General features: G+C 45.5%; 2 protein-coding genes across 4 annotated transcripts in view; both read right to left on the bottom strand.

Annotated features, from left to right (window-relative positions):
- Positions 1–413: 413 nt before the first annotated feature.
- Positions 414–13,452, bottom strand: SLC35C2 (solute carrier family 35 member C2). 3 transcript variants are annotated; one of them, XM_027869666.1, is made up of 10 exons: positions 13,377–13,452; positions 10,288–10,731; positions 9,917–10,067; positions 9,165–9,228; positions 8,290–8,362; positions 7,554–7,722; positions 7,366–7,449; positions 3,404–3,579; positions 1,472–1,601; positions 414–1,093 (listed from the first exon to the last, which is right to left on the bottom strand). In XM_027869666.1, exons 2-10 carry the CDS (start codon positions 10,405–10,407, stop codon positions 960–962), a joined length of 1,101 nt encoding a protein of 366 aa, XP_027725467.1. In that variant the 5' UTR covers positions 10,408–10,731; positions 13,377–13,452; the 3' UTR covers positions 414–959. The 3 variants fall into 3 exon arrangements, with proteins under 3 accessions (XP_027725467.1, XP_027725468.1, XP_027725469.1); XM_027869667.1 differs by having other exon boundaries at positions 13,316–13,401; XM_027869668.1 differs by lacking the exons at positions 9,165–9,228; positions 9,917–10,067; positions 10,288–10,731; positions 13,377–13,452 and adding an exon at positions 8,890–9,158.
- Positions 13,453–18,283: 4,831 nt separating this feature from the next.
- ELMO2 (engulfment and cell motility 2) overlaps positions 18,284–25,374 on the bottom strand; it is a 50,139-nt gene continuing 43,048 nt past the window's right edge. The window contains exons 19-21 of the mRNA XM_027869516.1: positions 23,525–23,607; positions 22,881–22,958; positions 18,284–20,213 (exon numbers count right to left, since the gene is read on the bottom strand). Of these exons, the coding sequence (XP_027725317.1) occupies positions 20,013–20,213; positions 22,881–22,958; positions 23,525–23,607 (362 nt within the window). The 3' untranslated portion in view covers positions 18,284–20,012. The remainder of the gene's footprint in view (positions 20,214–22,880; positions 22,959–23,524; positions 23,608–25,374) is intronic.

The following is a 25,374-nucleotide window of genomic DNA, read 5'->3' as shown; positions in this document are numbered from 1 at the left end:
GCCCTGGCTGGGCAGAGAAAGAGGCTCCAAGGAGAGGACAGCTGTACTCAAGAATAATCCAAACACAGGAATACACTATATCAGCAGGCCAAGACAATCTTCATTCCCCAGGAAGTCTGTCCCTCAGTGAACTAAGTCTTCATTACCTCAGAGTCCAGGCCTCATCTTCTGAATGTCTTCTGCAATTTCGTTTATAGGCTTTTACTTGGCTCAGATGTGGGGAGTGGGGAGTGGGGGGCAATGCATAAGATAAGGTGTCTTCTGGTCACCCTGGGCCTGCAATCTTCTATCCACGAAGCCCTTACTGGGTTCACACCAGCAGTGGCTTGGAAAAGACAGTTTCTGTGGCTACTCCCCTTATTCCCAGACCTTCTGGGATGGATTAAAGCTGGATTCCAGGCAAAGAGAGGTGGTCAGTGGACCATAAAGCATTTATTTCCAAACTATAAATAAAACTGCTCTCTGAGCAAAGAAGCTCTCCAGGTTCTGAGGTCCCAGCCCCTCCACCTTCCCCTAGCTAGGGAATAGTCTATAGTTTACATTTTCTTCCCGTAGTAATCTTAATTATCCTCTGAATTATGACAATTCTTGGTCTAAGAGGTCTTAGGGAACCAATCTAGGGAAACCAGCCCATTCCTATCACCCACTGTGACCCCTACCCAAGTCTTGCCCTTCTCAAGGCCTGGTAATATATCTACTTCATCCTGATGGTCCACACAGGTCTCATTTGGTCCTGGATACCAAGAACACTACTATAACGGCCATTTCACCCAACATCTTCCATACTGATACGTTATATCAGCTGAGTTCCAGTCTGGGCATCACAGAGCCCACTGCTGCCCATCTGATGAGGCAGGGCACTTGGATCTGCCTACACGGTTGGCTACCAATGGTGTACAAAGAAGAATTGGTGCAGGAAAGGGGTGGGATGGTGCAGGCCGTACCAGCCAGACAGGTCACTACTGCCCCTGGGCCACAAAGTATTTTTCTCCCTCATCCTCATCTTCCTCGTCACCAGGCTCCCTGTTCCGTAGGAGTAGTTCCAAATCAGAGCTGGAGACAGGCCCTTTGTGGGGCTTTGGACCACTTTCACCTTTGGAGATACAGGGAGAGAGACAATTACTAAAACTGGGTTGGCTTTCTGGCTTCTGTGCATCAACTGCAATTGAGGGAAGCCAACTGTGTGCTTGCTGAGGCACAGAGAGCTATTCGCCCACCTGTTCTACTGATGCCAGTGCTTCCCCCAAAGGGGTGGAAGTAGAACTAGGAGGCATACTTTCAGCATTAGATGAAAAGCTTAAACTAAGCATTTGGGGGGTTGGTAAAGCACAATCCAGTAAGGACTGCTGTGGGAAGCTAAGAACAACTTGTTCCATCCTCACAGAGAGGAAGACCACTCAAGTGGAAACCTACTGGGTACATGGAGAACGCCACTGAGGGGCTGAAAAAGCTGAGCAGCACTCTGTATTACCTTTGGAGTTGAGGGCTTTGAGGGTGATGTGGAGGGATATCCCAGACAGACAGAGGGCAAAGCCCAGCCAGTTCAGCAGGCTGATCTGGTCTCCCAGCAGATGAGCTGCTAGCAGTAAAGTACAGACTTCCTGGAGGCAGAGAGGCAGGAAGCAAAAATGTGATTGGCAAGAGGAGGTGGCCCCTATACTCAGAGGTTTCATATCAGGAATTCAAGTCTTTGGAATGGAACAAAAACAGGATGGATAAGAAAAGAAAGGCTGCAGGAGAGAAAAGTACTAATCTTCAGCACAAGAATAATAATTTACATGTATACAGTGCCTTAGAGAATACAAAGTGCTCTGCCATTCTTTGGGGGCAAAATGTTATTATCCCCATTTCACAGATGACCATATTGAGACCCAAAATGGCTAAACAACTTGCTTAAACTCACATGGCTATCAAGTAGCAGAGCCTGGATTTGAACTAAGGCCAATCCTCTTTTAATTACATCAGGAGTGTCAAAGTCAAATAGAAATGAGGGCCACTAATATATACATTAGGATCCCTATAAGCTGCACACTGACTAAGTTTTAAGATGTAATATTATCTATGTTTTACTGTATTTTAATTTATTTTGTTAAATATTTCCCTTCTATTTTAACCTGGCTTGGGCTATACATAGGAAATCCATCCCTGCCTCCCTTGAATGCCTCTAGTGCTTACCATCCACTAAAATCCAATAAATGACATCTTTTTAAAAGATCCTTTTGTGAATCCAAAATAGCAAATGGGAGCCAGGGAGAGATTCAGAATCTTTAGTGCTGGAAACCAGTGCCAAGACCTTTATATTCCACATGCTTCTTTCATTGGAAGCCTGAAGCTCCAGAAGCTCTTTGATGTTTTTAACAGAATATTCCACAGGGCAGACAGACGTGTGACTCTCAGATTGCTGGTGAGTGCAAATGTGCCTCCTTAACCTATCTGTGAGGACCAATGTTCTACACATTCACAACCCTCTTGGCTATGAGGTAGCCTGGGATAGGAGAAGAGCAATAGATTTCTGGTCTGAGGACCTGGATTCAAATTCTAACTCTGCTACTCAAAAGTGGCACCTTAGGTAAATGACTTAACCGTTCTGACCCTCTGTCTCCTCATTTACAAAAAGGGGAGGGGAGTAAGAGATTGGACTAAATGGTGATCTCTAAGGTTCTTTTCAGTTCTATATCAGATGATCTCCGAAGACACCACTGCCCCTCCCATCCCCTAGTAAAACAATACCTAAGGTCCATCCTAATCTTTGGACAACAAAGTTCTTCTCTTGGGAGGACTCTCCCAGCTTCTTGGCCTTTTCATGATGTTGAGAGAGGCAGTACGGTATATAACAGTGTCCTGGACACAGAGTCAGGAGGCATGGGTTCAAATCCCAGATCAAACAGTTACTAGTTGTGAGGCCTTGGACAAGCCACTTCACCTCTGACCTCCAGTTTCCTACTCTGTAAAATGAGGATAACAATCTTTATACCACCTACCACATAAATATTTTGCAAAATATGCTTTGGAAATCTTTAAGTCACCATTGAAGTGAGCTATAATGTTGAAAGCAAATCTTAGTTTCTTCATACCTAAAATGGAGTCAACAATCCTTGTATCAACTACCTTAAATGCCTGTTTTGAGGAAAATGCGTTATAAACTTGAAAGGGTTAAGTAAATGTGAGAGATGATGATCTGCCTTGAGATCCAGGGAGACAGACCTTGCTCTCGCTGGAAGCCCATGGAGGAAGCAGCATGGGATTATCCGCAGGCAGACAAACTGGAAGCTCTGACTCCCAGGTCTGCTCCTGATGTGATTCCTGGAATGCCAAATCCTCTCCCTGGATCTCAGTTTCTCTGTCTATAGAACAAGGAAGTTGCCGACTAAGATCCCCTTCAGTTCTAAATCCTACAACCTACCTTAAAAATCCCAGCAATGGAGAGGGTCAGGCTGGAAGTTCTGGAGACTAATAGGAACTCTGAAAAGCCCAAGCCAAAGGCAAGTATCCCACCAAAGAAGAGAGTCCCAAGTATACCCAGGAGGAGCCCTGGGTCCTGGAAACGGAAGATTTTCTCAGATGTAGACAAATGTAGACCTGAAAATGACGGGAAGAGAGATTGTAATGCCAAGTTAAAGGTGTGTTCATGTCCCTAAAAGGACTCACCCAGAATGAGTGGGAGAGGGGAGAAAAGAAAGGGGGGGCAAGCTGCCATCCCACACACATCCAGAATATAAGGTCCCTGAACGGCAGGAATTGATTTTTGTTTTGTCTTCCTAGCACCTAGAGAAAGATGCCTGAACACAGTAGTAGCTTAGTAAATATTTGCCAAGTTGAATGAAATTTAAAGTGAGATTTGCCATCATCAACTGATATTTCCTCAGTATCAGTTGTGGAAATGGGGCTATGAAAGACTCTGGGAAAATAGATCTGAAACAAAAATAATGTAGCACAGATTATAAGTTTATAGATTTAGAGCTGGAAGGAGCCTTAAAAGCTGTCCAGTCCAACCCTCTCATTTTACAGATGAGAAAATTGAGGCCTAGAAAAGTTAAGGTACTTGCCCAGAGCCACACATGTGGCAGGGCCAGGGTTCAAACCCAGGTTCTCTGACTGCAAATACCACACCTGGGGAAAAGTGATCACTACAAAACAACTCAGAGGGTCTGAGGGGTTAAGGAGGCCATCTCAAGACTAAAGCAATAGAAGTCATTTTAGGGGCTACCTCAGCATTGACACCTGAAAGAAAATGTCCCTCTTAATTTAGAGATGATGGTCATGTCTGCCCTCTATTCACATCAAATAAATGTTTTAATAATGCATGGTCATCACTGGAGGTAGCTATGGTAAAGTAGAAAGAACACTGCATTTGCAGTCAGAAGACCTAGATTCAAATCCTAGCTCTTCATGTACCTCTGTAACCCTGGACAAATTTTTTAACCTCTCTAGGCCTCAGTGTCCTCAATTCTAAAACAGGGTTAATAACACCTATACTACTTACCACATTGGGTAATTGTAAGAGTCAATAAGGCAATGTAGATAATATGTTAAAAGTCAACAATTTATCTGGTAACCCCACAATCTATTAGACAGCCAGAGATAGTCAAGAGACCTTTGGGCCTAGACTAGCAATACCGCCAGTCACACATTTGGTCTCTCTAAGCCTGTTAGTCCAAAACAAGAATCATAGAACTCAGAGCTAGAAGGAATCCTGAATGACATCTAGTCCAATTCTTTTATTTTACTGATGAGGAAACTGAGGCCCAGAGAGGGAAAGTAACTTTCCCAAAGCCACAAAGATATTAAGTAGGAGAACCAGGATTGAAACCAAGGCCCTCTGACTGTTCTTTTTGTTATATCTTCTGTTCCCATTTACCTCCTATTCAGGAGGGTAACATATAGGACACACTCAAAAAATACTTCTCCTGAAAATGCTCTAAATTACTATTGGTTAGAGAAATGCAAATCAAAATGACTTTGAGGTACCACATCACACCTATCAGATTGGCTAACATGACCAAATAGGAAAATGATAAATGTTGGAGAAGATGTGGGAAAATTGGAACACCAATGTATTCTTGGTGGAGTTCTGAACTGATCCAACTTTTTGGACAGCAATTTGGAACTATGCCCAAAGGGCTATAAAAATGTGCATACCCTTTGACCCAGCAATAGCACTTCTAGGGCTGTATCCCAAAGAGATCATAAAAATAGGAAAGGGACCCACATGTACAAAAATATTTCTAGCAGCTCTTTCTGTGATGGCAAAGAATTGGAAATTGAGGGGATGCCCATCAATTGGGGAATGGCTGAACAAGTTGTGGTATATGAATTTAATGGAATACTACTGTTCCATAAGAAATGATGAGCTGGTGGACTTCAGAAAAACCTGGAAAGACTTGTATGGACTGATGCTGAGTGAAGTGAGCAGAACCAGGAGAACACTGTACACAGTAATAGCCATGTTGTGCAATGACTAATATTGACAGACCTAACCCTTTTCAGCAATGTAAGGATCTAAGACATCTCCAAAAGACTCATGATAGAAAATGCTATCCACATTCAAGGAAAGAACTATGGAGTTTGAATGCAGATCGAAGCATACTATTTGCTCTTTTTTTTTCTTCTGCTTTGTTTTATTTCTTCTTTCTTGTGGTTCCTCCTATTGGGTATAATTCTTCTTTATAACAGGATTAATGTGAAAATATGTTTAATAGAAATGTATATGTTGAGCCTGTATCAGATTACACACCATCTTGGGGAAGGAGGAGGAGAAAATTTAAAACTCAAAAGCTTATGGAAGTGAATGTTGAAAACTAAAATGAATTAATTAAAAAAATGCTTTTTCTGTTTATGCCTGAAATGTGCTTTGAGCTCTCTGGAGCAAAGTATTAAAAAAAAATTCCAAGTAGTGGTGGTAACCATAAGCAAACAGACTTCCAATGTAGGCCATCAGGCTTGATGCTAGTTAGGCTCAGCAGTATTGCAAAAGCTGCAGCAAATTGAAGGGAATTCGGGGAAGAGCATAAGTAACGAAGGCGCTTGGGGGATTAATTTAGCAGAAAAGATTAAAGGAACTAAATCCATGCAGCTTTGCTAAGTGACGACTAAGAGGTGCATTATGATGAGGGTTTGCAGAGATGTGAATAGTGTAAACATCAAGAAAGGGAGGGGGAACTCTCTGTGTGGCACAAGGCGCTGTAATGAAAGAATGGGGAGAAATTTAAAGGGGCAAAATTTTGGCGACATAATAGAAGGTTCCTGAACAACTGAGCTAAAGAATAAATTTGCTATGAGATTGGAAGAATCACAGTCCAACCCATACCTGAACCAAAATCTGCTCTATAACTTCACTGCCATGGGGTCATCCAGCTGTTGCTTGAAAACCTCCATGATGCAGACTCACTAGCTCCATAAGAGCCCAGGACATTCTGAACAGCTCCAAGTGTTAGCAAGTTTTTCCTTATGTGGAACTGAAATTAACCTCCCTCTAACTTCTCCCCATTGCTCCTAGGTTTGCCCTCTGGGGCCAAGCAGAACAAGTCTAATTGCTCTTCCACATGACAGACCTTAGTACCTGAAGACAGTGATTACGTTTCCCCCCTCCCCCCCCCACCCCAGGTCATCTATTTTCCAAGCTTTTAAACATCGGTAATTCTTCCACTTCTCTAGGCCTCAGTTTCCTCTTCTGTAAAAAGAAGGGGGTGAGTCAAGATGATCCCTAAGGTTTTTTTCCCCCAGTTCTAAATTCCATGCTTCTTATTTGAACCAACAGAGGCTCAGAGAGACCAAACTACCTGCAGAGTTGGTGGCATCGTTAGCTGAAGCTCAAAAGTCTCCTATCTTTCTCTGGCAATCAGCTAGTTCACGCAGCTATCAGATAAACTACTGACATTTATTTAACAAGTCATAGTTTATAAAACCCTTTATTACCTCTTTTGAGAACCCTTTGAGGTAAGGAGGACAGGTAGCATCCACTGCCTCTGTTTTAGAGGTAAAGAAGTCTTTCTTGTTTGCTCCCCATTCCCAGACAAGCTCCAGTTTGCATCAATGTCACTGTGAAATGTGACAGTCAGAATTGAACATAACAACCTTCTGGTTTGTCCAGGGCCCCTGTGCTTAGAGTAGAAATTGATGCAGGACAAACGACTCCCTGCTCAGTCTATGACGATAGGAACTCTGGGTAATGGGCAAAGGCAGAGCTGAAGAAAGACCCTAGAATATATCCAATGGCCCTCATCTGACAGGAAGAGGAAGGAAGCTGCAGTAAATCCCAGGCTGCAAAATACCTGTATTCTTTCCCTCTATCTCCTTGAGAGGCTGGCAGCTAGAAAAAGTGCCCCTTTGTTGCTCCCCTCTGTCTAATGTGACAACCCAACATACCTTCAAAAACAGCAAAAAGGGGGAAGAGTCCCAGAAACATGAGTGGCTGCAGGTGATACATGGTGTCAATAGGATTTTGGAGACCTGAAGAAGAGAGAGAGAGAAAACCCATCCTAGTTCTGACCAGCATTACTTCCTAATCCAAGAGCCATACCATTCCACCCATGCGATGCTCTGAATATACTCACCTAGTTCAGCCTTCTGTAGGAGGATTTGGGTAAGGGTCCATCGAATTCCTCCAATGAATGAGGCCCCTAGCACCAGGGCAAATCCCTCTCCATTGAACTGTGTGGACTTATAAGTGAACATGAAGAGGCCACCAGCAATAAGCAGGACCACCAGGACTAGTGCTGCCCGCTGTTGGGATGGGAAGACATTGTCTATCATCTTGAAGGACCCGGGTTGTAGAGCAGCAGCAGCAGGATAAATGGCCCATAGGATTAAGCTCAACCATCTCATTTTACAAAAGAAGAAACTGAGGCCCAGGGAAGTGGGTAATACAAATATTACATATCTCATTTTTGCAGATGACAAAACCAAGGCTCAGGAAAATCACAGCTAATGAATAATGCAATTGGGAGTTGAACCCAAGTTCTCTGACCCCAAACCCACTTTCTACTATTACCATAAAAGCTTAACACACTTGGAGCTATTTACTGCAGCTACCTCCTGGGGCAGGAAATTCTCCCATCTACCTGTGATCTTCTCCTCTGGCCCCTCACCCTTCAAAGCAAGAAAGTAGTTTGGAGAGGATATAGGGAATCCTAGTGCTCCATCCAGGCCTGACTCTGATCTACCCCACCACCCAGCCAACAAGCTCCAGCCCACTTTCTCTTCTTAATTCTTAACACTAGGGAAGGGATTGGAGAGGACAGGGCGCAAAAGCAAATAGAGAAAGAGCTGAAGGGGAAGCTGAGGCCTCACCAGCTCCTCTAGCTTGAAGATCAGAGAGAAGATCAAAATGAAGAGGACGGCCGAGGACTTGGTCATTGTGTACCTGGAAGTGAAAACTGCAGAGTCATGCACTGCTACAGGGCCCATGGCCACAAGCTATGCAAGAAGGATAGAAAGAAGGGCATCACTTGCTTTGCCCAGGAGGGTGACTGGGTAGGTGAGTTTTGCTCAGGCCAGCAGGATGGCCTGGGCACAAAGGGCACCAAGAAGCCAAACTCTGTCCAGACTGACTGACAGGTGACCTTCAGGGAGGGAAAAAAAAAAAGAGCTGTGACTAAGAGGCCTGTGACTATTGTCAAGAGGGAAAAGCTGCATCCCTGACATTGAGCTCTCCTAATTCTAGGATTTACCGGCAGCTCAGCAAGGGAGCCAGGGCTGGGAGGAAACAGAAGGAGAGTAGGGAGGAGGAATGAATTTTGCTCTCCTAAGCAAAGAATGAAGATAAGGAACAACTATCCCTCTTACTTCTCCCCCCACTCCCCACTGTGCCCATTTCACATTATGTTAATGTAGTCCCATGCATGCCAGTCAGTGGGTCATTTATCTTCAACTCCCTCTTCTTTCTCATACCATGGCAATGGCCAGTCTGTCTGGGTCCCCTGACTTCCCCACGCCGCCAAGACAGGCAGGCCCCAGGGCTCAGCACCCCGTATGCGCTGGGCTTACGGACGAGGCTGGAGTTTTCCAGGACAGCTGCTGGGGGCCAGAGAGAAGCTGAGAGCAAGGACTGATCCCAGAGTGGTGAGGCAGCCGGCCCATCAGTCGGACGTGAAGGCAACCCGCTGGACAGACACAAAGAGCTCAAAGACTGAAGGGAGGGTGGTAGGGAGCAGGCCGATACTCACAGTGAGACGGTGATGTACAGGAAGCTCCAGTTAGACAGACCCACGTCAAGTGCCGTTGCCAAAGCTACAGAAAGAAGAATCAACCTCTGGAGAGGACTGATCTCTTCCCTAGGGGCCAAGCTCACTTCTGAATTGGAGATCAGGTGCAGAAGGGGCTGACTTCCAGCTTACCCACTGGCCCCCAAACAGTAACACTAAGAACAACTCATAGCTCTAAGATACTTTAAGGTAATACAACCTCCTGCAAAGTAGACAGAGGTGGTACAACAGCACAGTCATTATCCCCCAGGGAAGGAGGGAAAGGACCAGACCTGTAGAACAAACTCCTGATGTGAAATGCTTCCAGAGGAGCATCTGCTCTATAATGTAGAATCTCAGAGAGTTGTCTGGGGCACTACAAGGTAACAGGGGCCCACAGCCAATCTGTGTCAAAGTGGGAGACTTAAACCCAGAACATGTTGACTCTGATGCCAGCTCTTTAGCTATACTGTACTATGCTATGGCTGCCTGTCTGCAACCTCATTTGAGCCCCATGACAATTCTGTGGGGTAGGTAACCACAGATGCTATTATGTTCAAATGAGTGAACTGAAGCTCAGAAGTTAAGTGATTGGCCCAAGGTCACACTTCTCTGAGATTCCAAGTCCAGGTCTAAAAGGAAGGTCAGAGCAGGGGCAATGACTGTCTCCAGGTCTTGAGACTCCCCAACTGGGTCAGTACCCACGCTGGAGCCCACACTGCCTCTGGACGTACCTGTGGGAGCTACTCTCTGGAGGTAGTCGGCCCAGCTCAGTACCACGCGAGGGCGCTGGTGGCAGCACTGTGCCAGTGCTCGGGACAGAGCTGAGAAAAGGAATATCACTACGAGATGAAGCAGGGTCATGAAGAGAGGGAAGTGGAAACTCTAGGAGAAATTTAAAATTGAACCGATTGTCAGGAGTTTAGGCTCCAGAAAAGCAATTTTTTCTCCTTCCCATCTTTCAAGTGCACCTATATCTTCTTCAGTCTCTCCCCTCCAGCCGGCACCCACCTTCTCTTCATGCCCTCCAACCTTGTACCCACATTCCACCTCAACCCCCAGGGATGGGTGCCTGTGTTGAACACCACTGAGGCCCCAGAATTACCTTCATTAGCCATTTGTTATAGAAGGTGATGCCAATGGAGAAGCAGTAATAGAGAAGTACCAGTCCCAGAGTCAGCACTACCTTCCAGATGAAGGTCAAGCCGAAGGTCCACCTCCCCATTGGCAGCAACAGTGATTGCCCAAACACCTTTTTGTCCACTGGTGAGCGGCAGAAGTGGGACTGAGCAGCTACTGCCCTGGCTGGGCTCCAGCCCTCTCGCTTGAAGCCAATACACAAAGCAAGAGTTGGCTGTGCTGGACCAAGAACTTCAGCGGAAACATCTCTTATCAGTGGTGGTTCTCTCCCAGTTGCAGGCTTAACATGGCCATATGATCATGGAAGCTCTGGGCTATGCTGAGGACTCTCACCTGAGGGGCTCGTGAACAGCACCTACCCTCACCATGGCTATCTAGATGAAGAGCTCACAGGATTCTGGATTTCTTGCTACAAAAAAATAAATAAGAAAGGAGTTTGGGTTCATCCATCAGCAGAACTATACCTCTCCCACAAATGTGTGCAAATGTTCCTCAACTTAGGCGTTTCAAGAAGTATGCTTCACCCTGGAAGGAGTGAAAAGACTAGTGGAAGAACTTACACCAAACACCAGCACAAGCTCCCTGCCAATCTGATATGGGGATAGGGGGAGCAGCTAGGTGGCACAGTAGATAAGAGCACCGGCCCTGGAGTCAGGAAGACCTGAGTTCAAATCCAGCTTCAGACACTAGCTGTATGACTATGGGCAAGTCACTTAACTCTAATTGCCTCCACCTCCCCCCAAAATAAATTAAATGGTCCCAAAACCAGCCACATAACTAGTTCTTATTTCTATGGGCTCTATTTCATGATCTCAAAATTGAAAAAATTTTTTTAAACCAACCACCTCCAAAGCATGGTGCTCTGTCAGCCATGACAAATCATTTTTGTGTGTGGATCATAACACAGAGCCTAGATATAGAGGAGGAAGGGACCTTGGAGGACATCTAGTCCAATTCCATCATTTTATAGATGAGAAAACCTAGAACCAGAAATGTTCAATGATTTGACTAAGGTCACCCAGATGGTAAGTGAGAGAGCTAGGACTTGAAACTAGGTCATCTGACTCCAAATCTAGTGCTTTTTCTCTGTATCATTCAGTCACAGGCCAGAGACATCCTAAGACCAAGACACAAATGCAGGCAGCAAAGAAGGTAGGCCTTCCTAGAAAGAAGCTACTGGAGACTGGATTTGGTGGGTGTTTGTAAAATGGGCCTTCTGGAGCCCTATTCCATCAGCAGAGAAGTAGCAACCAATAACAGGATTACAGATTTAGATCTGAAAAGGCTCTCAGAAGTGATTTGGTCCAATATTTTACAGATGAGGAAACTGAGGTCCAGGAGAAGGGACTTGCTCATATTCACATAGATAAGCAACTGCCAACCAGAGTTAAGAATTGAACCCAGGTCATTTGACTTCAAACCTAGCATACTTCCCAGCACTCTACACTGTGCTGCTTCACTAAAAAAACAGAATAAAACAAGAGATCATAAATCCTCCCCGTTAATAGGATCATCTCCCACTATTCCCTTATAGGAATCCTCCACCCTCTCAAACACCCCTTACAAGTTCTTACACCCTTACTCAGTTTCTACCTTCTCACTTCCTAGGCTTTTTCCTCCTAACTATCCAAATCTTATTTGCTTTTCAAGGTTCGGCTCAAATCCCACCTTTACAAAACCTCCCCTGCCTCCCCTAACCTAAGGACTCCTCTGTTGTTTTTTGAATATTCATTTAACATTCCTTAAAGTCAGAGTACCATCAAATAATAGCACCGGTAGAAATACAATACAACTGTATTTTACTTATTAGAGGAAAGAGAAGAAAAAAAGGAAAATGAATTGTCCAAAGTTACACAGTGAGCTGGAACTAGAGTCCAAATCTCCTGATTCCTAATCCTCAACAAGTAGTCAAATTTGAAGGAAATAGGATGGGGGGCATAATGCCAGATTGTCAAAGCTGGAAACAATTTCATTAAGAGACTAGTCCAATCTCCTCATTTTACAAAAGATTAAAGAGCCTAGAAGAAAGGAAATTACTTGTCCAGTGTCCCACAAGGTCTTAAATAGTTCATCATCTTTTCCTGCAGTTTTTTTTTCTCCCCAACTACTTTGACAGTGTCCTCCCATCAAGAACTCTAAAGCCTTTCCATCAACTTATTCAATATCTAGCACACAATAAACACTAAATAATTATTCGATGAACCAACACTAAATAAACATTTGCTGACTGATAAAACTAGCCTGGGTAATGCAAAGGGCACTTAACTTAGAAAGAGAAGACCTAGCTGGTTCTGGGTAATTTACTTTCTAACCTCAGACAGGTCATTCCCCTTTTCTAAGGCCTGATATTCACCATTTGTAAAACTTAAGGTCTGGACTCGAGGATCCCAGAGGACCCTTCCAAGTCAAGTCTTCTACAAGCATTTATTAAGCGCCTATTATCTGCCAGGCCCTGTGCTAAGCGCTGGTGATTTAAAGATAGAAAAAAACAGTCCCTGACCTCAAGGAGCTTACAGTCTAATACTCCTGGGGTGCTGTCAAAAGGAGTACTGTGGATGGAGAACTGGAAGGGCCCATATTCTGGGGCACCGCCCACTTATCTGACAGAGGAGGAAACTGAGGTGCTGGGAGAGGTAAGGCCATTCGCACGGGCCTCGGGGGCCTCCCCGGGGGAGGGGGCACGAGAGGAGCCGGGCGGGGCCGCTCAGGTGCAACACAAACCTGAGGGGCCCCCGTGGTTAGTATTCTGGGGCCGGGGCCGGGGGGGGGGGGGGCTCCCCCGGTGATGGGCCTGGCTACGGAAGCCTCCCCGGAGGCGGCGGCCCCGCGCCAGGGCCGGCCCGGAGTGAGGACTGGGAAGCTGGAGGCGCTTCCTTCTAGCCCCGGGCTACGCCTGCAGGGCCAGACCGTCGGCTCCCCGCCCGGCCCTGCCACGCCCTCGAACACCCCGCTGCCGCTGCCCTCTGGGGCCGCGGCCAGGACGCCGCCCTCACCTTCCCTTCCTCCCCGTTTCCTCGGGCCCACGGAGGTTGCCTCGGCCCGGCCCCAGCTCACCTGCGGCCAGGCAGCTCTAGACGTGGCTCCTCCTGCCGGAAGTGCGAACCCGGCTCCTGCAGTCGCCATATTGGGAAGGCGGGGAGAGCACTTCCGGCGGAAGCGGCGCCTGTCCTCGAGCCGGCTCATTCCTCCTCTCCCCAGGAGACCCCGGGGTCGGGCTGGCTTAGGATCTGGAGCTGGCGATGGAGGGAACCTGGGGGCCGGCCTGGTGCCAGCCAAACTCCGCCCCGCTTGCCTGGCTCCTTCATTGTGCATATTCCCCAGTTCTAGACTAGGAGCTCCCTGAGGGCAAGGTCGTGTCTCAGCCTAATCAGAGAGACCCGGGATCTCATTTATTTGGAAGTTACCTCCAAAGATGCTGATCGCACCCCCGTCATGCCAGCCCATCTGGTGCCCTCCTACCTATGACTTTACAAAAGTTGCCCTCTACAGGAGGGGCAGGAGGCCTTCCAGGTTTTCTCTGACCACCCAATCTTTTTTTCCTAGCTGACACTTTCTCTGGCCTTCTGTGCTTGGTTGTAAGTGGATTGATTTTAAGTGACTGACTGTGCAAAGTCACCAGCCTCACTGCCTCCCTGATGTCATGGTCTTCTTTGAAAAAGAAGGACAAACAACCCTAGCTTAGTGTACATCCTGTAGGTGAGCAGGACCTTCAGTCACAGTAATGGACACCAGTGGAAAGAGAGTGCTCCACTTCGCCTCAGTAAGGTAGATTTAAAGACTGCAGACAGTAGGTGGTAGGGGAATGCAGGATGGCTTCTCCCAGAAGCAGGTCCCTGGCTTGGGGACCACATGGGCTGCCTGCATCTTATGTGCCAAAGTTCTGTTATAGAGATTTGTAAAACAACAGGCTTAGAGTAGATGAACTCTAAGGTCCTTTCCAGCTCTGGCATTGTTCTATGATCTAACTTTCCTTCTAGTTCTAACAGTCTGTATTCTAAGGTCTCTTCCAGCTCTGACACTGGAAAGTCTTTATTATGTACCTGCTATGTGTAAGGGACTGTGCTAGGTATGGGGAATACAAAAAAGTCCCTGGTTTTTAAAGAGTGTACATTCTACCCACGGTGTATGAGGTGGAATGCCATCAAGTATGTGAATGAATGAATGTAAAGTATACATAAAATAAATGTAAAGTTTGAGAGGCAGGGGTGATGGGAAAGGGAGGAACTCTAATAGCTGAGAATATCAGGAAAGGGCTCATTAAGGTGGTGGTGATAGGGTGCTTGGGTTCCTGTGCTCGGACCCCAATTTCTCCCTGGCCTCAGAAACACTATCCCTGGCAATTTTCCCCCAGCCCAAGGACACTGTCCCTAGCAATTACTCATGAGTGGGCCTCAGCAAAACACTCACCTCTCTCCCTGGTGACACAAAGCTAGGTGAGAGAGTGCTGGGCTGCCCCCAGCCCTAAGATTATGTCTCTGGAAGCCTCCCAATACCTTAGTAAGCTCCTGTCTTGTGAGAAAACTTTCCCTTGTGGCAGAGCATTCTCTAATCAGGACAGAGAGAGAGAAAGAGGTGCCTGGTCCAAGGATTTTTGTCCCTGGCTGGCCCAAGGACTCTTCCTCCTATAAGATCCTTTGACATCTCCCTCCCTATTTGATATACTCCAACACTTTCCCCTCCATAGCTCCCAAAGACACCTGGACCTTTAGATTACCTAATTAGTATCCCTCGCATACCTTTCCCATGCCCTTTTCCATATAAACCCTAGCTCCATCCCCAGTCTTTCGAAGGTGCCTTAAGAATCTTTGCCCGCTGAAAAGCGTAACTCAAAGATTATCTGAGTCTGTGAATTCATTCCAGACAATCCCGTCCTGTACTTCGGTCTTTGAGTGGGCTCAACCTCTCAGACCACAACAGTTGTACCTGAACTGACCTTTCAAGGTTGCTGTGGCTTCTAAAAGGTGGAGGTAAGAAGGGGTGCATTCCAGACATGGGAGAAAACAAAGGCAAGAGAGAGAATATCCATTGTGGTGCAGCATAAGTTGACTAGTTTGGCTGGAATGTGGAAGGGGTGAGAGGAGCAATGTAAAATAAGGTGGGGAAGAGAGGCCCAAGATAGATTGTGAAGGGCTTTAAACGCCAGAGGGGCTTGACAGACCCATAGAAGCTTCTTGAACAGAGAAATGATATAGTCGAGCCTGGGCTTTAGAAGTATTTATTTGGCAGATACTGTGCTTTGTGTTCTAAGGTCCACCCCCACCCCCAATATTCTGATTTCTTCCTTGTGTCTTTGCCCTGGCTGTCTTCCAAGCCTAGAAGGCACTCTCCTTCCCTCGGCTTGGAGCCCCTAGGGCTCTTCCTCTAAAATGCACTATGTTTAATCTTGCAACCACCTTCAGCAAAAAGCCTTTCCTGATCCCCCCAAATACTGATGCCCGCCCTCCCATACCACCTTCTGTTTAGCTACTTTGTATAGATTTCAATTTATCAACTTGAAAATCATGCTGAATATATTTTCATATGTACTTTTTGTCTTGGAGGCAGCTAAGTGCACAGTGGTCATGTTGGGTTTAAGAGTCAGGAAGACCTGAGATCAAATTCTGCCCTAGACATAGCTGTGTGACCTTGGGCAAATCACTTAACCTCTCTGAGCCTTAGTTTCTTCATCTATAAAATGGTTATAATAATAGCACCCACCTCACATGGAGTTGTTATAAAGGCCAAATGAGATAACATAGTTTTGTAAACCTTAGAGCACTACAAATGCTATTTTTAGGATATAAGCTCATCCTAAGTGGAGATTTTTCCACTTTTCTCTTGAATCCCCAGTGCCTCTCAGTGTCTGGCACTTAGTAGGTGAGCGATTCATAGTTGACTGCTAATAGTTCACATTTCTATAGCACTCCAAGGTTTCCCAAATGCTTTCCTCTTCACCCCTGAAGTGGGCATTGCAAATATTATTCCTGTCTCACAAATGAGAAAACTGAAGCTTGGAGATGGGAATAATAATAAGAGATAAGGCTTACACTGTGCTAAGCACTTTACAAATACTACCTAATTTTATCCTCACAACCCTGCGAGGTAGGTACAAATGGTTTGCTCACAATCGTGTAAGTACTGAAATGCCCATTAGGTAAATGTCATATGGGTAGCAGAAGCAAAGTGTTATGGACACCCCGGGGGAAATTGTATGCTTTTTCTGTATGTACTAGTATAGACACCCTTGATGGGGGAGGTGGCTTTTAAGGTGGCCCTTGAAGAAGAGTAGGATTTCAATAGGATAGGAATAGACTCTGGGCTTGTGATGTCATTGGAATGTTGTTGTTCAGTCATGTCTGACTCCAGTTGATTTTACAGATGAGGGACTGCAGCAAACAGGGTAGTAGTCACTTGCCTAGGGCCACACTGCTAGTGTTTGAGACTAGAACCTCTACCCACTGGGCCACCGAGCTGGCCTTTCATTGGTATAGTGAACTCAGGGTTAAGGAAATTCCTTCCACCAATGCAGATCAGCACCTTATAGTTACTGAGAAGTGACTTGCCCCAGGTCAAACAGCCAGTATGTCAGAGACAGGATTTAACCTAGCTTTAAAGCCAGCTCTCTATCCACTATACCACAGAGAAGGTAGGATTTCAATAAGGGAGGAAGGGAACAAGCATTTATTAAGTACCTACTACCTGCCAGGCACTGCGCTAAGTGCTTTACAAACATCTCATCTGATCCTTACAACCCTGGGAGGTAGGTGCTGTTGCTATCCTCATTTTACAGTTGAGGACACTGGGGCAGACAGGTTAAATGACTTGCTAGGATCACACAGGGAGGATGTATCTGAAGTCAAATTTGAACTCAAGTCTTCCTGACTCCAGGCCCAGCACTCTAGCCACTGTGGTGCCACCTAGCAGATGGAAATGGGGTCAAGGGCATTCCCAGAAGTTTGACTGATAGAAAGACAGAGGGAAGGAAGACAGCCAGTGTGCATGGAGCAGGATGATTTTAGGGGAATAGCAGGAGATAAAGCCGGAAAACTATTTTGAGATCACAGTGTAGGGAACCTTGAATACAAGGTAAGAAGAGCTGGAACTTTGTCCCAGAAGTAACATTAAGCCCTTGAAGGCTCAAAGAGCCAGGAAAGGATGTGATTAGCATGATGCTTGACTGAACTAGCAGGTAAGATAGACTGGAATTGGAGACCAGTTAGGAGGCAGGCTGTTGTGGCTGCCAAGGTTGAACAGAAAAGGCCACAGACTTGGAGGTTTCTTCCTGAACCCAATCCCCTCCCTCACCCCAAGCCTGAAATAAAGAAAAAAAACCCAGTTCACACCAGGTGACTTTTTGCAAGGTCAAATCAGGGCTCAAAGATGCTGAAGGCCAAGGCGGAAGGTGGGCTGCTTTCAGCTGCCAGCTGTCGTCATGCATCTCTGCCCAAGGTTCTCAGCTTTATTCAGTCCTCAAGGCCTGTCTTTCATGTGCTTTCTATGACTACTAAAAGAACTTTTGCCGCCCCCATCCCCCCCTCACAACAGCAAGAGAAGGCATCCATTTCCATCAACACCATCATCTACTCCCCACCCCCAGCATGTTCAGCTTTTGAGCAACAGCCTTAAAACACCAGCTGGAAGATCAGCTACGTGTCCCCTTCAGTTCCCACAGATTTGGGTGGCTCATTGAAAGAATCAGGATGTGGAGGTATAGTCAAGAATCATGTGTATACAAAGGGGCGGATCTTCCCCTGCTGTACCCCTTGAGTCTCTGCAGAAAATAAAAGCTGGCACAGCAATTTCCCCAAGCATAATTAGCCAGGAAAGTGGGGAGGGGAAGAGAGTGAGGGGTTCCTGAGAGACAGCTAAGTACTGAATCAGGAGCATTCAAGTCTTTCTAACACATTGGAATAAACGATTGCCAAGGTGAAATCATCCCCGTTGGGCTAGAAATAAATAGAGAAACATCTGTTAATGACAACTGCAGTCCATACATGAGAGTATTTATTGAAAACACAGTTACTGACAGGACATTCCTCGCCTGCCCTCCTAAGTTCTCTTACATTATAATCTTGGCTCAGAGTTCATCTTGTTTTTCCTTCTCTTGCCAATTTCATTTTTTCATGAAACATTCCATCCTAGAATAGGTGGATCTTATATAAATATAAATTATTTATATATGTATGTATGTATATATATATACACATGTCTGTATAAGTATGGCCTATAGTAGAGAAAATATATAGTACAATCTTCATTGGACCAGTACCTACCACATGAAACTACCATAACCAAATGCAGCTGTGTTCAAGTGGTGATGCCTGGGGACATTATGTGGTAATCTAGGAAAGTTCCATTTGCACAGCTGTAACTTCAGGCCAGCTCCCTGAAAACAAGGCATGAGGTAAAAGCCAAATTGGGGAGTGCCAGGCAGACTTCCTAGGGTCTGGAGACCAAAAGGAAATTGGAAACAGGTCGTGGGGCTGAAAGAGGCTGATCTTTCAGTTCAGGTTACCAGGATTGGTTTTTGCTCAAGGAAGGAATGAAGAAAATTAGATTTAGACTACCTTCAAATATCTGAAGTGCTGTCCTGCAGATTAGACCCATTCTGTTTTGTCCCAGGGGGTGAAAGTTACATGAAGATAGAATAAGGCCCAATAAAAGGAATAACTTCTTAACAAGAAGAGCTGTCCCAACTGGGATGGGCTGTCTCTAGAGGTAGTGAGCTCCCCACTACTGCAAGTCAGCAAGCAGAAGCTAGATGACTACTTGTTAGGGATGCTATAAAGAAGGAATTCATGCTTCAGGTAGGAGTTGCCCAATTACATGCCTCTGAGGTCCCTTCCATCTCCAACATTCTCTGTTCTAAGGTCCTTTCCAGCACTGACTTGGGTCCTGTGAAATTCAGCAACGTCACTCAGAGCCAAAAGCCAAGTGTACGGTGGTTTGTTTCGCTCTCTCTAGCCTTTAAGAGGCAAAGCTACTTCTGACAGAGAAGGGAGGCAGCAGTCGTATGGCTTTTCAACTGCAAGGAACCAGATGGGAGTGCCGCTTGGTAGAAACCTCTTGTTGCCCTGCCAGTTGCTGGGAGGAGAGATGTGGCAGTTTCAGAATTCAGAGAAACATTAGAGTTGAACTTCCATGAGAACAGCAGCAGCATCTTGGCACCATGTAGGGAGACGGGCACAAAAGGAGTCCTCCATAACAGAGTTAGAGCTCCTCTCTATATACAGCTCAGGTGTGCTGCCACCTCGGGGCTGTCCTTCCTCGAGTTCTCTGCCCCCCAGCTGCCCCGACCAAAGAGGAGTTCTGCTGGGCTGCCTCCAGCTAGTACAGGGGCCGCCCACCTAAGTGCTGCCACCTTAGTGGAAGTGTGTGCACTGTCTGCCCAGCCGGCTCAGGGCTGCCCTGTCTAGGGAGCAGAAGAGACGCTGCCTGCTCCCTAGTGTTCCAGCCTTTGCACAGTATTCCCTTTCCAGGCCCCAGAGTCTGATCCACAGTGGAAAGAAGGGAGGGCACAGAGGTTCCACTTCCCTACTTTTAGCTGACTGGAATCAATAGGAAGCTTTTGGGGCTAAGACATGGGGTTGAGGAGTAAGTGGCACGGGCCTGGCCACCACAGTCAGCATGGATTCTATACAAGCAAAGGACAAGGCCCCAGCATCTAAGCCCCTCCCTCCTGGGCCCAATCCTCCCTCCTGGTACAGCGACTCAGCCATAGTGGTAGACAAAGTCATAACTGCTGGGCTCCTTGGGAACAGGGGGAGGGGCCTCAGGGATCTGGATGTTCTCCAGGTCGAGCAGCCGAAGCTTCATCTCCATGCTCAGCAGCGTGTCCAGGTCACTTTTGGTCAGCTCACTAGACATGTCTTTCCCGAGGAGGGCGCTGAGGCCATCGATCCAGATACAATACTGTGGAGAATAACAACAACTCACACTTCTCTACTTGACAGTTTGCAAAGAGCTTTTCTCACATTTGCCCTGTGAAACAAGTAACATATTAGTCCCATTTTATAGATGAAGAAATTGAGGCTCAGAGAGTGAAATGGCTGTGCCCCTGGACACACAACTGTGAAGTGTTAAGAGGCATTGTCTGAATCCTAGGCTTCTGATGACAAGCCCATCATTTTTTTACACCAAGAGATACCTCTTCTGCATGCACTTGATGATGATGATGATAATAATAGCTAATATTTACATAGCACCTACTATGTGTCAGGCACTGTGCTAAGTGCTTTATAAATATTATCTCATTTGATTCTCACATCAAGCCTGGGAGGTAGGTGCTGTTATTATCCCCATTTTACAGATGGGGACACTGAGGCACATATGTTAAGTGATTTGCCCAAGGTCACACAGCAAGGAAGTGTCTGAGGCTAGATTTGTACTCAAGTCTTCCGGTCTCCAAGCCTGTCGCTCTATCCAGTGCCCCTCAGGCCAGCTCAGGCCAACAGTAGTGTTCCTCAAAGACAGCTCAGTTTGGGTGTACTTTGCTTTGAGCAACCTTCATCTATGAAAATCCAAATTCATACAAAGATGAATTAAGCAGGGATTGTTCACTTTACAAAAGGATCTTTCCCCTCTAACCTTAAAAAAAAAAGGATTCAAGATAGAATTCCTTTAAGTGGTAAGCTTTTCTAATGCATTTAAAACAAGAACTAATTTATAAAATTTGATTTACTGGAACTCGTTTATGATATAAAGTGAGGCACACCTGTAATTAACTTTGATGTACAGTTCATCAACTATTTGTGTTGTGTGGCCTTAGCAGTCAGGCCTAGAAGAATGAGAAGTTATTAGTGCCTAAACTGATGGTAAATTAAGGAGAATTCATTTGAGGAGGAGCATCTCCCAGGCCCCAAAATATTGAGGACCAGCTCAAACGTCACTTCCTTTTGGTTTTCCCAACAAACATTCTTTTGGGATTCCTGACTCACCCTGCTGTGTATTCCAGCAGTTTTTGTTCCTGTCTCACCCCCACAGCTCTCAGTGCTGAGTGCTGCAGGGCCTTTTGCACACATGCAGCTCCCTGCCTTGCACACGCTGCTCTTTCATCTGTAACGTCCTCCCTTTTACTCTTCTCTCCATGAAGCAAATCCTGTCCATCCTTCAAGGCCCAAATTAAGGTCCATCTCCTCAAGGATGAAGTCCTCCAGCTTTCTACTCACACAGCATTTTGTTTTTAATTTAATACTCTTAAGGAGAGGCAGTCAGGCACAGTGGATAAAAGGTAGGCTTTGGAGGCAGAAGACTTGGGTTCAAGTTCTGCCTCTGACATATGCTAGCTATGTGATCATGGGCGAGTCACTGATGCCAACAAGAGGCCCAAGGGCCCAGTAAGAGCAGGCCTCAAGAGCCATTCTCTTTCCCTGCTCCAGCCCCTACTGCCTAGTTCCCACCCGGTGCTAGATGCACTGTCATGGCTAGATAGTGACTCTCTCCCTCCCCCTTTCTTCACCATAAGGAAGCAACCCAGGGCCCTCTTCCACTCCAACTCTTGGTCCCACTACCCCCTCCCAATAGTCAATTGATGAGCCACTGCTCCCCTAGGTCAACCACTGGCCTGTATGGCACTAGGGCTTTATCAGCTGTCCTGACACTGAACTGTCCTGGAGGGTTGCTACCTACCTAATTAGAATGAAAGAAAGGACTGCCTCTCTTTCCTATTGGTATTTCAGCACCCAGCACAGTGCTGGGATTTAGAAAGTGCTTAAGACGGGCTCTTCTATTCCATTTCATGAAACCTCCTCATGCCCCTAGGCAACTCTCTAGAGCTCTACATCACAGCCAAGTGGCTGTGTACATCAGTAGAGATAGTTTCCATACACAGAGAGTTCCCTGCACTGAAGAAATAATATGAAATAAAATATTTCATGATGAAATCATGAAAGCACTGGCTAAGAGTGCACTTATACAGTGTTCCATACGTAACAATCTGATTTCTTACCCCTCTGCTAAAATGGAGTCCCATGAAGTCCAGAGCCAGGCCTCAGCTTTGTACTTTCCCAGGGCCAAGCACCCGCAAGTGCTTATTTAATAACCAGTTACTGAATTAATAGTTTGTAAGAAGCCTTGTAGGCCTTCATTTCCCCCAGTTCTTGCCCCTACACATGGAAGTGGTAACAGAGGGACATGGGTTGGAATTGTGCTCATTTTACAAACAGACACAACATCCTCAGTGATATAAGATAGCCCTCCACGTCTGAGTGGGTGGCACTGGGAGCCTTGTCCCTCAGACAATCACCTTGGGATCCCACTCCCATGATGCAGGCACTTAGAACCAAATGCAGCTACCCTAGGGGCTGACCCCACTCCAGCAGCCAAATTTACACCCCCCCCCCCCCCCCCACCCCGCGGCCAAAGAGCCACAATCAAAGCACCTTCTTCCCTACCGCTTGGTGCCAGTGCCAGTGTTATCATCCCCATTCTGCATATCATGAAACTGAGGCTCAGAGACAGACTGATTGTGCTAAGGCTAGTGAGAGGGGGCTGGAAATCCAGCCCCTCAACTCTCAGCTTTTTCCATTACATTAGATCGCACAATAGGGCCTTCCTATTCCAAGGAAGCCCTACGCTCACCTCATACTTATTAGGAGCGATGAAGTTTAAGGTCTCATCAGGATCATACAGGATGGAGAAGGCCAATTCCAATACTTCCTGAGAGGAAAATCACAGTATCAAAGAATGTGAAAGTTGGGGAGGACACTGGAATATAAAATGACAGAGCTGGAAGGACTCTTCCAGCAGAGAATGTCAACACCTGGAAGTTATCTTGTCCACCCCTCCTCACTTTATGGATGAGGTCTTCTAGCTCAGTTTGGGGCTCCTTTCAGTACATCACACTGCTGCTGGGTAGGGCAAGGATTATCACCATATGAAAAATGCAAACCCTGAGGCCCAGAAAAGAGATGTGATTTGGCCAAAGTCACACACCAAGTTAATGAAAGACCTAAATTAGAACCCAGTTATTCTGATTCTCAGTCAACTGAAACGGTTCATCTGAAGCATTAGAAGAACTGCATCTTTTTTTCAGAGGCCTTAACCCAGACTCTGAACAATTCACCACCTTCAAATGTCTCAATTCAATGTGAGGAAATAGATGGTACACAAAATGAGGCATGTCTCTAATCAAACAGCTCACCTATGTTAACATTTTGCCTATGCCCTACTTAGCTCCTTAGTCCTCAGCTAATGACACACAAACTCCCACCTTCCTAACTCACCTTGTTCTGCTTGAGAGCACTTTTCTCTTTCATATGAGGACAATCCTTCCCAGTAACAATGGCCTTGATATCTGCAACAGGAACTAAAAAAGAGAAATGGTCAAATGGGAGGGCAATTTGACTCTTTTTGAAAGCTTGAAACTACAACCTGGCCTCTAGGCAAATTAGTTTGGTTTTATAAAAGTTAATATCAAAGGATATAACAGGCAGTATTCAAAAGAAATGCAAGCTATCAACAACCATGTGAATGTTGTAAATTACACTGATAAAATAAGAAATGCAAATTAAAGCAACACTAAGGTTTTACCCTACATTCATCAGATTGATAAAAATGACAAAAAATGAAAATAGTAAAGGTTGGAGGGATTGTAGGGAGATGAGCACCATGACACACTGATGGTGGGGCTGTGAATTAGTCTAACTATTCTGGAAAATAATTTGGAATTACACTAAAATCATTAAACTGTACATATCCTTTGACCCAGAAATAACAACACAAAGTATACACTTTAGGGAGGTCAAAAATAGAATGAGTGATCCCACAGATACAAAAAAAAAATTATAGTACCATTTTTTGTGCTAGCAAAAAACCGTAATGAGTGCCATTACTTAGGCAATGGTTGAACAAACAGGTCTGTGATGGAATATTATCGTACCATAAGAAAGACAAACAAAAAGAATTTAGAGAAACTTAACACTCTTATGAACAGATGCAGAACAAAGTAGAACTAAGAAAATAATTTACTTAATGATCACAAAAAAAGTTACACTAAAAGTCTTCAGAACTCTAATCAGTGCAATAACCAATTACTCCAGAAGATTGGAAACCAATTCTCTCTTCTAGTCAAATAGGTGGTAAAATATGGGTGCAGAATAAGGCAGTCACTGCCAGAGATGAATAATGTATTGGTTTATTTTGCTTAACTTCTGTAACTTCTCTGAGCCTCAGTTTCCTCATCTGCAAAATGGATAAGATACTACTTACCCTACTTACCTTACAAGACTGACCAATGGCTCCTGCCAGGACTTCCATAAGGTTAACAGAATTAACTGAAGGTTCCAAGGCCCCGCAACCTTAGAACGATCTTTGACTCTTCCTTCTCCTTTCCCCCCTCACCCTATATCAATCAATCCATCAATAAGTATTTATTAAGTGCTTACTATGTGCCAGACAAGACATCGATACCAAAAAAACCAAATAAATAAATAAATGAATAACTGTTCCTGCCCTTAAGGGACTTACACATGAATGGGAGAGAGAACATATCTAAATGTGAACATGGAGGACAAACCCAGAGTAGATGGAAGGTAACCTTAAAAGGAACAGCACTTGCAGCTGAGGAGACAACTGCAGATCTCCTAGAGGAGGTAGCACCTGAGCTGACTCCTAAAATCTGTTCCCTCTGCTCCATCAACAAGGCCATCATTCCAGTTCTGGGTCTTATCAGGGGATGTTTTCAATCTTTGAATTCTCAGTCCCTAGCATACTGCTTTGTGCAAAGCAAATGACTAATGTCTTTTGAATAAATGAAAGGTCAGAGGGCTGTGGGAGTACAGCCCATCTGTCCCAGGGATTTCTCCCAGACCTGGGCCCTCACACCTATTCAACCATGATTATAATAGTATCACCAATACTTTAGACTCAGAGAGCATTTTATATTTTCCAAAGCACTTTCACATTCATCTGGTCCTCACAACAATGACATGAAGTGGGTAGTAACAACAGCTCCAAATTCTATACTGCTTTACATTTTACAAAGCACTTTTACCATGGGAGCCCTGTAAGACAAGGAGGGCGAGTATTATTATTCCTATTTTATAAATGAAGAAACTAAGACTCAGAGAGTTGA

Source organism: Vombatus ursinus, unplaced genomic scaffold (assembly GCF_900497805.2).
Source record: "Vombatus ursinus unplaced genomic scaffold, bare-nosed wombat genome assembly UNPS02014793.1, whole genome shotgun sequence".
Lineage (NCBI taxonomy): Eukaryota > Metazoa > Chordata > Mammalia > Diprotodontia > Vombatidae > Vombatus > Vombatus ursinus.
The sequence above is the reverse complement of the archived record's forward strand: the minus strand, read 5'-3'. Positions and strand labels throughout refer to the sequence as shown.

Excerpts from the sequence above, each read along its gene's own strand:
- SLC35C2 (XM_027869666.1), bottom strand. The coding sequence starts at position 10,407 with ATGGGGAGGTGGACCTTCGGCTTGACCTTCATCTGGAAGGTAGTGCTG. Across the intron at positions 7,723-8,289 it reads TCTTCAAGCTAGAGGAGCTG|CGGGCAGCACTAGTCCTGGT; the intron begins GTGAGGCCTCAG and ends CCATCCCAACAG. Across the intron at positions 1,094-1,471 it reads CAAAGCCCTCAACTCCAAAG|GTGAAAGTGGTCCAAAGCCC; the intron begins GTAATACAGAGT and ends GTATCTCCAAAG.